The sequence below is a fragment of the Metopolophium dirhodum genome, chromosome 5 (assembly GCF_019925205.1).
Source record: "Metopolophium dirhodum isolate CAU chromosome 5, ASM1992520v1, whole genome shotgun sequence".
NCBI lineage: Eukaryota > Metazoa > Arthropoda > Insecta > Hemiptera > Aphididae > Metopolophium > Metopolophium dirhodum.
This window is the reverse complement of record NC_083564.1, coordinates 10411382-10423504: the sequence shown is the minus strand read 5'-3', so window position 1 is coordinate 10423504 and position 12123 is coordinate 10411382. Positions and strand designations below refer to the sequence as shown.

At 29.7% G+C, this 12123-nt stretch overlaps 1 protein-coding gene across 3 annotated transcripts in view; it reads right to left on the bottom strand.

The window, feature by feature from the left end:
- Positions 1-12123, bottom strand: part of LOC132944767 (sodium-dependent nutrient amino acid transporter 1-like) — a 48910-nt gene that overhangs the window by 3001 nt on the left and 33786 nt on the right. For all 3 annotated transcript variants that reach the window (XM_061014250.1, XM_061014251.1, XM_061014252.1), the window contains 5 exons: positions 6228-6348; positions 3115-3246; positions 2875-3017; positions 2635-2771; positions 81-240 (listed from right to left, as the gene is read on the bottom strand). In XM_061014250.1, coding sequence (XP_060870233.1) covers positions 81-240; positions 2635-2771; positions 2875-3017; positions 3115-3246; positions 6228-6348 — 693 coding nt within the window. The remainder of the gene's footprint in view (positions 1-80; positions 241-2634; positions 2772-2874; positions 3018-3114; positions 3247-6227; positions 6349-12123) is intronic.

The window sequence follows — 12123 nt, the reverse complement described above, 5'->3', positions numbered from 1 at the left end:
TTAAATTTTTCCGAAGAGTGTAAAACTTTAATAATAATAATCATATTCAAGGTAAAAATTAAAACAATTAATAAACTTACGTCTAGTTTCCACAAAGTTTCCCATTGAATGTCTAGCAGCATATCCAATCCTCGTTGATTTGCATTAAGTCCTTTGACCAATAAAACCGCAATCGTTACAAACGTTGCAGGTACGACAAGTAATGCCACTGTTCTGTAGGATTTACTGTTTTTTATCAGGCTAAATAAATAATAAAAATTAATAAGTTTTCTATTACTAATATTGAAAGTTGGATCATAATGGTCGTACACTACAGAAGAAGAAGAAGAAGATTATTTTTCTATGTTAAGTTAGGCAGTCCAACCTGATAAAAAAAATGCATTATTCTTAATAATATAAGTTATAATATTTTACTATTAACTAAATCAATATCTATTCATGTTTAAAATGTTAAATGTTACTGATATTAACGACCGGAGTTCATAAAAAAATATATATTATGAACCATATCACAATAAGCAAAGGCACAAACTCCAAAACATGATATAATTTAAAAATTATTAAAAACAAGACAAATATTTATGTATAAAAATATTTTTAAAAAGTTTAAAATAAAAAGCTGAAAACATAAAATAATAATTAGAAACAATAAGGTTTGGGTATAGTAATAGTGACAGAAATAATTTTTTTTTTTATATTAGTTAACCCACGGCAACTTAGGCCATTGGGTGGTTTTTAAACTGTGGGGGAGGGAACTGTAGGTGTAAACACGTGTGTGTAGTTTTGGTAGATTTTTAATGGGCACCCGTGGGTATCTCCCAGACAGCAATTTTATGATTAATAATATTATTATAACATTGTAATAACGAATAATATTAGTATAACGTTACAATAATACTATAATAATATTATCATAACAAGATGTTGTCCGGGCTGCCATGCCCGGGTGGGGGATGGCGACACTTCTCTCCGGACACCATGACTTGCCCGAAGAAAAATGCCACCCATGAACCGAGGTTTGAACCGGCGCCGAGTAATAAATTATTATACTTAGTTATTTAAGTTTAATGCTATGTAAACAATAATGTTATTCTATTTTTATCTTTGTATTTTCATTCTATGTATTATGCTATTTTATAAAAAACCAACTGTCGTTCATTCTAAAAAATAAAATAAATAAATAACGTAAGACACATTTTTACCGAACTTAATACATTGGTAATTAATTATAACATAATATATTAACCGTTCAGACATTATCACTACTTAGGTATCTACGTGTATTGCTGTATTAATACATTTCGTTTGCTTTTCCACTTATCAACGTAGTTTCCCATTTATATAATGGACTGGAAACGAACAGTCAGTAAAGTGACGGAGAACCGGGCTACTTATGGTTTGAGAGTCTTGTACGAGAGGAAAATAATGCAGCCCGACCTCGATCGACTAGCTATCAATTATCATCTACCATATACGATGTGTGTATTATTATGTAGCACTCGAGCAAGGCTTGCATTATACCCCCCTTGTACAAGACTCTCCAAAACTGATATCCATAAGCGGCCCGATGATAAGGCTCTCGTTTGCAGTCCATTCTATCTTAGTCCATGCTGTTTACGTATTTATCTTTTAAATAGTCGTAATATGCACACCACTATAGAAACTTTTTTGATTATAATAAAGCGCAAAATGAATCAAGGCGTAAGACATGTTATTGTGTGATTGGATATTGATATACCTACGTATAAAAGAAATTTACGTTAATTTATTTAATACAAAATACAGTATTATAATGCTGAAAAATTCACCCCAATGTCCAAACAGTGGCCTTGAAGCTTGGGATTACTGTAATAATTTCACTCGAATAAAACAAAAACAATTTCATTTTAGAACCAATAAATACAGGTTAAAAAAAGGTACCAAAGCCAAAAAAGTAGTGAGCCAAGCACCCAAACCGGAACCAGAACTGATATTTTGTTAAGCTTCCTGTCATTAAATCATTTTAAAATCGAGTTTTATTACCAAAAACTAGTAATTGAATATAAATATTCATCTAGCTATAAAATAAAGACGTTTCTGTAAATTATGTAGATCCTACACTGGATGCAGTAGCCTAATATACAAACCTATATTATGTAATATAATTAATTATAACAAAATAGACTACATAAGACTGCAGTGAACGAACAAAATAAATGCCTAAACGTGATGTAATAGTTATTTTAAGAATACAAAAGTATGAAAATGTATTAGATAGTAAACTTTTTATTTACACAATTGGTTGTTTAAAAATTTTAGCTATACAATGGAATACCTAACCGTATTTACCATAGCTACTATACATAGATTTAAGTAATACTTATACATAAATGAGTAAATTAAAAATAATAATATTCTATTTGTCATTTATTATTTTTCTATATTAACAAATGTTGTTGTTTATAATTATTTTTTTTACAATAATAGTAACATACAACTATATAATATTGTTCCAATTGGTTATTTTATGAATAAACTTTATTTTGTATTTATGTGTGAATGTGAAAACAAAATAGGCTCAATATTAGTATACAGACCACTAAACATTAGCTATTATCAGCATAATTAATAAAGTCCCAAAATAATAGTACGTACCTTATCACGACTACGATCCAAATAAGTAGTATAAGCAAAACGTCCATCGCAATCCACTGCCAGCTTAAGTGCGGTGGTTTTATAAAAGTCTGCTGAAGACATTGGTCACTACTAATAGCGTTAGAATTCACTCCTTGCTATAATATATACAAAAATAAAAAACAAATGTGAAGAACGCATTAACATTATTTCCGGTCAAAATTGCTTGTAGGTAGGTAATAAAAACACTGCGGTACTTACATAAAAGCTGATGGAATTGCTACATTCCGGAAACGGGATACTTCCGATGATACTGCGCGAACCGTAAAATAACGATAGTGCCATGATTATCGGGTAGTACGCGGCAAGTAACACGGACGCCAAAACTTTGACGAACCCGACACCTATAAAATTGTTGAAGAAATTGTTCGTATTAATAAATATTAGTACCCAAGTACCTAACTATCGACATTTTATGCAATATTGTAAGACGAAGTATACCTTTTAGCAGAGGCACGGCTCTCCATAGCTTAGTGGTGCCCTGTTGACAAAACTGACCGAGCGTTATCTCCAAAAACAAGAGAGGAACTCCAAACACAATGGCAACCGCGAGATATGATACCAAAAATGTACCTATATATAACAAACAATACAAATCAAATATTTAATATTAATATTTTGTAAGGTACCTGATTGAAGTATAGGTACTTATTTTGTAATCGTTTACGAGTAAATATTTACTACATATTTACATCATTGCATCACATATAGGTATAATTAATATAGGTAGGTAGCTATATTTTTTTTTGACCATCAAAAAAGGATATTCCCAGTAGTAACTATTCTTTAATAATTTGAAAAATTAACGAAAACAGCGGGAAAATTCGAATAATACATATCCGCACCACCAGTTATCGATTTTGTTTGACATTGTGATTCAGTAAGGAATAATCGTAACTAAATACTATATAGTAAAATAAATTATTTATAGCAATATTATAATTAATTAAATATTCTTATTTCTAAGAAACAAGACAGGTCGTTTCCAACCATAATCGTTATTCATCGTACGCAACGATTTATTATTGAATTAAAATTTAACACATTCACACCTATACTCAATGGAGAGATACACTCAACACATGGACACAAATAACGTTTAAGATTGGGAGGCTAAAACCCTATTTTAATAATATTGAATAATATTAAAACAACATTTAGGAAATATTTGGGGGGCTCAGCTCCTAAAGCTCCCCCCAATTTGCGTTTATGACTCGACTCCTACTATACTGCAGAGAGCGACTTCTCTGGGGGTTTTTTTTTATCAATTCCTATGATTTCGTGCATAAATTATAATTTGAACAAATTGTAGGTAGATCGTACATGGTTATTACTTAATATTTATGTACCGTGTGTTTTATTATAAATATATTTTTGGGCTGGATACACAATAAAATGTTTCTGACCGATTTTCCATAAGGTTTTCGTTGTCATGGTTACTTATTAACAAAAACATACTTATGATTCATAGATTTTCCTTGTAGAGGAAAAATATCGAGTAGCACGCTATGGTTTTTATGTTTATACATCACTTAAACTATATCATATAGTTATATCTCATTAGTGCAAGTGTTGTAATTTAATTAATTAATTTACATTTACATAATAATTGTGCATAATATAATATGTAAAATGTAAGTAGGTAACTACACGATACTCATTCATTACATAATTCGTATTTTAAATGTATAATTCTTAGAAATACATTGTATCTTGAATTAGAAAAATTCTTTGATTCCAAAATTACTATACTGACACGAAAATCAATATGGTCGCTTAAAAGTTAAAACTATTATACACACGTCGCTATAGATAAAAACATTTTATTCCCGGCTATACACCGGCTATACGGTCGTGGTGGTTTTTTTATAAACCATATCTTAGAAAAATACAAGGAATTGAAAAAGTTTTTAATTTTTAATTTTAAAAACAAATACTGATAAATCTAATGTTACTACAATACTATACTGAAAATAGTATGTTCAAGCAATTAAAAAATAATAGTTTAAAATGTCCTTGTATATTCTAAAATAGTGTCCGTTTTACGATAAAATATACAGAGTGATTACCAAGTATACTCATTCCTTTTTTCTTCCATAATGCAGTTACTCAAAATCTGTTTTTTTTTTTAACTTTTTAAATATTGTTAAATTCATTAAGACCATTTAAGGAGTGTTCTATGGGGATACAAACTGTTGTTTTTCAAATGAAACCCCTATCTACTGTTGATTATTTTTAGGATTTTTTTTTATGAAAATGTTGACGTATCACAATCAAAATTCGATAGGGTAATCATTAAGTTATTTGACTTTGCAGTATACTAGAGATAATGGGTTTGGAAGATATAGGAGCCATAGTGATTTGAAAATATTGGTAATTAATATTAATTTATCAACATGTTTTATAATTTGTGAAAATATGGTCAAAGTATAATAAATAGGTACAAGATCCAATATTACATCTGTTTTATATTTTTGTAAGACCATCATTAAATACTATTATCCTTAGTATGAACATTTCAATAACTATGAAACCACCTACTATCGATCGAATTTTGAATTAGGTACATCAACATAGTATCTTAATAATATAAAAATCTGAATTTGAAAGTATGGTCTTTAAGTAGGTATATTTAAAAGTTCTAAAAATTAGAATTTGAATAAATTGATTAATAAAGTAAAAATGGAAATGAGCATGCTTGGTGAATCGCCCTGTATAGTGTATAAATATAATCACACTGCATTATATAGATACAATAGGTAGTGCAAAATGGACATGCCAGGATTGTACTAACGACTCACGGTCATAACTCATAAAGTTATAAAAATCAAAAACCTTAGTTGTACCAACGTATAAACTACGTAAGTACGATATATTAGGGTGAACTTAAAAAATCAATAATTCTTGTTTTTCTAGCGTGCAATAAAATAAGTGTAAATTATCTAAAAATTTTATTGAATCGCGTGACGTTCGTAAGAAAGTGCCATCGTTATGTGTCTACGGGACAGAGAGAATAGCAATTTTTGTATGTCGTGGATATTTTAACTTGAACCATACAATTTTTTATATTGTAATTACAGTATTACACACTGTATAGTGCGTATACTATTATATAAACACCAGTATTTCAGCATATGTGTGACTTGATAAAGGGAACACTTGTGTGTATATTGCACATAATAACACAAAATGGTAATTTGTCATTTTATGGTAATATTACGCACTGCAGTTATTTTGTCGCGTTTTGTATACACATTACGTGCGTACATGTACACGCGATCCACGGTGTGTATATATTTACTGAAAAATAATATTATTTTTATGGTTTTGACGGAAAGTTGCTTAATTATCAAATAAATCGGTGTGAATGTAAAACAAAGGAGGAAAACATGACCTAACAGTAGGCTAACAGGATCATAAATATATGTTATACTACAACAATAATATTATGCTGCTGCTGCTGCAGCTGCAAGGTAGCGGAAGTCGTGAATTCGATTATTTAAGGTCAATATTTGTATTGCAATGGTTTACACTTTTTATAGGTAAGTACTTACCGCCTCCGTACAGAAACACCATCCGGGGCAGTCGTATGACGTTCGCAAGACTTAATGTCAGTGAGACGGTCATCAACAGCGTGCCAAAACTCTGCAGACAATTTGATTTGCAGCAATATATCTGAAAGAAACAAAAATCGTATAACGTTAGAACTTGTAGTGAAAAATCGACAAACCGTTGTTTATGGCTATATTATATTGTAATATATTATATAATTTTGTATAATATTGTACAATAATAATAAGTATTAGTATTATTATTATATATACATTATAGTTGTATCTGAAAATGATGAACGGCACACTTCTGTTGCACGGGAAGAGAAACATATTAACCACCAACGAACATTTTTGTGGGTGAATCACAACAATAATATAATAAAGTCGGAGCGAAACGAAAATATGACACTTATAATAATAATTGTAGCTGCACCGCCGGCTGCGGCATACTGACTAATTACTGCGAGTTTTTTAATTCTGCCCACAGCTACGTTTTTAGTTTTTTTTTACCCCGTTAACGTTTCCCGATGTCACGACGAATAATGAGCGCTGTAAAAATGACTCCGCCTATATACTTGCAACTCAAATTCTCCCTAGCGCTTATATACTTATATTATGTTCTGCAATAATTATATAGGTACCTATATCTACTAATTATTATATATTTAATATAGTTAATAGTTATTACTTATTATGATTATCTATTTAATAAATTAATAACTACATTATACCATTTTGAATTAATTAAAGTTATTTTTTAATTTTTATAAATACGTGAAAAGTTACATAATATTGAATTGATGACGAGTTTAAAAATTAAATCATTTAATAGATAATTACCAGGGCACGTAAGTTTATGCCCTAAAAAATGCTTAGATAAACACGCACATATACACTAAAAGCTGACAAAATATGTCTTAAAACGGGGGTTCTTAACTGGTGGTATATGGACCTTAAGGGGTCCGTAAATGATTACTTGAGAGTCCACTAACTGAGAATTTTGGAACCGTAGGTGTGACCGTACATGTCACACATGAAACTTATATGTAACTTGATTATTCACTATAGTGTATGAATTAAGTCTTAGTAATATTAGTATGAAAATAATAAAAATTACAAATAAACTGAATTTTTTTTTTTTTTTGGGGAGGGGGGTCAGTGGTTATATTTTCTTTTTGAAAGGGGTTCATAACCCAGAAAATATTAAGATCCTTTGCCTAGGCAAGGAATATCCATTCATATTTTTAAAAGTTTTATTTTAGATCATTTTACTTTGTGACAATTCCCATACATTTTAAACAGAAAAAACTATAAATTATTGCATTTTTCTTACAAGTTTGGTTTTTCATAATATTTCAGTAAAAAAATGAACGTTAGTATAATAATATTAATAGGAATATCAAAATTATTAATAGTATGCTCAGTAAAATAGAAAAATGCATAAATATGCCAAATTATAGAAAAAAAACTCTGAATAATATGCAATAAAATGTAAAATAGAACTTTATTCATGCATTTGCATATCAAATACAACTTAGCAAGATTGATATGCAAATGCATGAACTTACGAGCCCTGGTAGTTACTAATTAGATTATAAGCTACAAAGATCAACCCGTTTTGCTGATAAAATAGAAAATACGCTTATGCTTATTACCTACGTGCATATTGATAATATTGTTTACTTTTGAAAATCCTATCTATTACAATATTACATTATAATTGACTAACTCGGTAGTTTACATTTGTTTTGTGTGTTAAGTCATTTTGCACAAATTTGGACAGTCACACTCAACCCCAAAAAAGAATTGTTTTATTCTTGTTATTGCAATACCAATAATATCATGTTATTGTCAATATAAAAAAATATCTTGAAAACAGAATGTGAAAAAAAAAATTTATAAAGTTACGGGTATAATCTGAATATAGGTAACTGTGACGTCATTACGTCGGCCGTCTCCGCGTGGCACTTGCAGGCGGCCGAAGCAAACCTTTTGAATAATATACCATTATTAATACTATAATGTAGTCTTTATAATCAATACGTATGAAAATATTCTCATCGGCTGCCGATTGTTAGATATATTATCATTTGTTATATTATGAATATTTAATAGGTACTGATTCTGATATGATATTTTATTTTTAGTTATAATATCCAATACTGTTTACCGCGGAGTAATGCACATAAACATAGTATTTCAGACTCCAGTATCCTAACGGCTAACACATTCGTCAGTATCTATACGTGGTCGCACTCGTTAAATCGGGTCGTTGTCGTGTAATATTTGGTTCCATGTGTAGATTTTATTTGTAACTTTGACTTGCTCACTATGACACAATACTATGCTATTTTGTACTATATTGTAGTGTATTTGGTTGTGGTAACAACAAAGAAACCAACTCATCGATTTCCTAATCGTTAAAAAATTCGCCCACGCGTTTTAAGAAATGTACCGATTTTTGTAAGTGCAGCAATTTTAATTCAAAATCATAATTTTATCATATTATATTGTTATTCTCTTTCTCAAGTATTTAGGTCATTAACATGTAACATTTTTTTGTGTGTTTTATGTCATAATTGTATTTTCTTAGGGCATTTTTATAGGTTTTTTAGGGCATCAACATCTGGACCAATTTAATAACAAATGAAATGTTTTTCTTGCGTGCCAATCAGCCAAATAATTTGCACAACAATTTCTATTACTTATTCATTATTATACATATTTAATTGATATTCCATATTAGTTAAAACAAAAAGATGCATTCAAATACAATAGCACCACAATCGAAGAACACGCAATTAATGTTCCGATTCGAGATAGTACCTATGTAGTAACAACTGTGGTTAGGTTACGATGATTACCATTGTGTTTTTGTATTGTTTTAAGCCTATAGAGTTAACATTGACAAAAAGCATTCACCCAAAATCGTTATTTATGATTTGTGGCTTTTTGAGTAAACTTAAGAGTAAACTTAGAGTAAAACCACTTATAACAAAAATTATAGAATACCTTTAAAATTATATTAATGTTTTGGAGGGTTGACGTCATTATAAATAATTGAAAGTTTAAAAAATCTTAATTTTAATTCACCTGTACATTTCAGCAAGTAAAAATAGTGTTATTAAAAAATCACTATGCTTAGAACGTTACGCAAAACTACTGCTGCAGTGCTGTAATAGCCTAATAGGTACAGTAGTTACTGCACAATACTATTATTTTTGCAATCTACAATAATAGTAATACCTAATATTATCAGGGATGTATTCTTTGGTATATGACAGTATACAGCGTATACCCATAACAATGCTTGTGAAGAAATGCGTACACCCAAATTAAAATGTAAAGAAGTCTATACTTCTTTTTTTTTTGTAAGCAAACTGTCCGCGGCATCTGTGACCATAAGACGTAACATTACATTGCAAATAAATTTCGAAATTGCATAATTACATAATAAATGATAATAAAAAATAATGAAAAACAATAAAATTAAATATTAAGTATAAGGTACAATTTAAAATTAATTTATTAGGTACGTTTCTGATAGAAAATGGATGATCTTGAAGAAGTCGTGGAGTTCAAGGAATATACTTTTTAGTGATACATAAAAGTTATTCTATTTTTGCAGCCTAACATTTTTCTTGATTTATATTATATTCTGAGCAAACGCGAACCATTTTATTGCAATGATGTGTGATTTATTTTTATGTCGGTATATGACTATTTTTGGGGTATTTAAAGTAATTTAGGCGTTATATGCAGTAGTTAGTACCTTTATAGATAAGACATTTAGTAGATACTTTAGAAAGTTGATTATTCAATACTCTCAATAGTTCTACAAACACCAATAATTTGAATCAAACATTAAAATATGTCAGTAACTTGATTTCAAAGAAATTTGTTCGAGTTTTTATTCATTTTTAGTAGTTTTAAATTCAAAATCCAATAATTTATTATTTAATTACCCTAGGTGTATTCATTCTAAAATCCCTGCAGCTATAATTAAAGTATCGACTATCGTATTTTAACTAAACGCATTTATTTTATGTTAGGTACATAAACCTTTAACAAAAAAAAGTCTGTGTTAAGTTGATAGTTGTGTATTAGTAAAATATATAATTTGTAAAAGTTGTATTGGTTGAGTAAGTATTTAGTTTAGTAGAACAATATCTAGTTTTTGAGCGGAGTAAGAAGAAAATAATTATTGGATTACTTATTTGGAAGAAATCCTGTATACCCAAGATATTTTTTACCAATATATTATAATCATACGACTCAAGGCAAAAAATCTTATCTATAATAAATTATAATAAACAAATTTTTTATGGTTAATAATAAACTATCAAGATTAATAATTTGTGGAAGTGGTCGAAGTACAATAAATATTAGATCCAAAATTACATATTCTGTTTTACATTTTTGTAAAACTCTTTAAGGACTATTATATCCTCAAAATAAACATTTTAATAATTTAAAAACTACTTGTTTGAATTTTGATTCTGATACGTCGACATTTTCAGAAAATGTATTTGGTAAATCCTGTGTATTATATAATCGTAGATTACGCCCGGTGCGTTACCAGCCGCCACCGGTTGACCGGTATGCAAATTTAACACATTTAGCGATTATTGAGTGTGTGTGTCTGTCGGCGGAACATACTATTGAATATTTTTATATTGCGAGTACGGCGGTGACGGCGGCGCAAACAGTAATAAACTGACATTTGAAAAAGGGGGTTTTCATTTGAAAAAAAAAAGTTTGTGTCGCCACGAGACACTCCTTTAGTACTAGAAACAAATTCACGAGTTTAATAAATGGTCTTTGAGTATATTTAAAAATACTAAAGATCAAAATCTAAATAATTTTATTATTAACGGAAAAAAATGGGGGTGAGCATCTTTGGTGAATCACCCTGTATAGTGTATAATATACGCAATTTCGTCAGATTTATATAATCAGCTGATTTGTGCGAAATCTTTATCACTGCAGGTGCTGTAGTTGTGCTCACAGGTATTATGCTTATTATTATAATTATATTTATATTATATTATGTGACACGATGACGACCCCCTCAGGGCTAGAGGGCCTCAATAGAAGTATATTTCTTCTCACGTGGTACGACGAAGAAGAGTGTCCGCAGGCGAAATAAATTCCGACCACAAATCGAATGTGTATAATATACTATATACCTACCTAGTTGGTTTATGATAGGTATTATATAAATGTAATTTATATATAATAAGAACGTCGTCATCGTATAGTCACCTTTTCCGAGGAGACAGCGAATTCCGCACGCACACCCAAATTACATAACGGAATACGAACTATATAATATATCTACGACACTGTTTCAATATGACATATTAAACGTATATTAGGTATATATTATATACGCACGTGTAAATCAAGAAAAGATTGGTGTTTTGACGACCAAAAACCCGATCGTGACACAAGAAAAATAAAATAATTATACAAAATTAAGTTGTTTTTAGCACTAGCCGTGCATGGAGATTACATTATATTATTATTTTTATTATTATTATTTCTGTTGTTGTACACTGCTGCAGTAAGTATAGCTGGACGATGACGAAACGGCTCGCCAACGATTTGGCCGAACTACAGCTACTAAGTACCATAATATTGTATTGTGTGTACAGGCGGTGGCCGTTCTCAAGAGGAAAAAAGAACGATATGAAGTAATAATTATTATAAATCGATTCTAGATGTTCTATATAATTACAGTAGTACTGTTATATTGCTACTATAAAAATATATAAGTACTCTCGTCCACGGCTATTTAGATGCCTACTAGTATCTATAACCGTGCTCCCGTCTGATTAGTTAATTTTGAGGAACGAGCGTCTGGTTTTTAACTAGGTATTTTTGTAACTTAAAC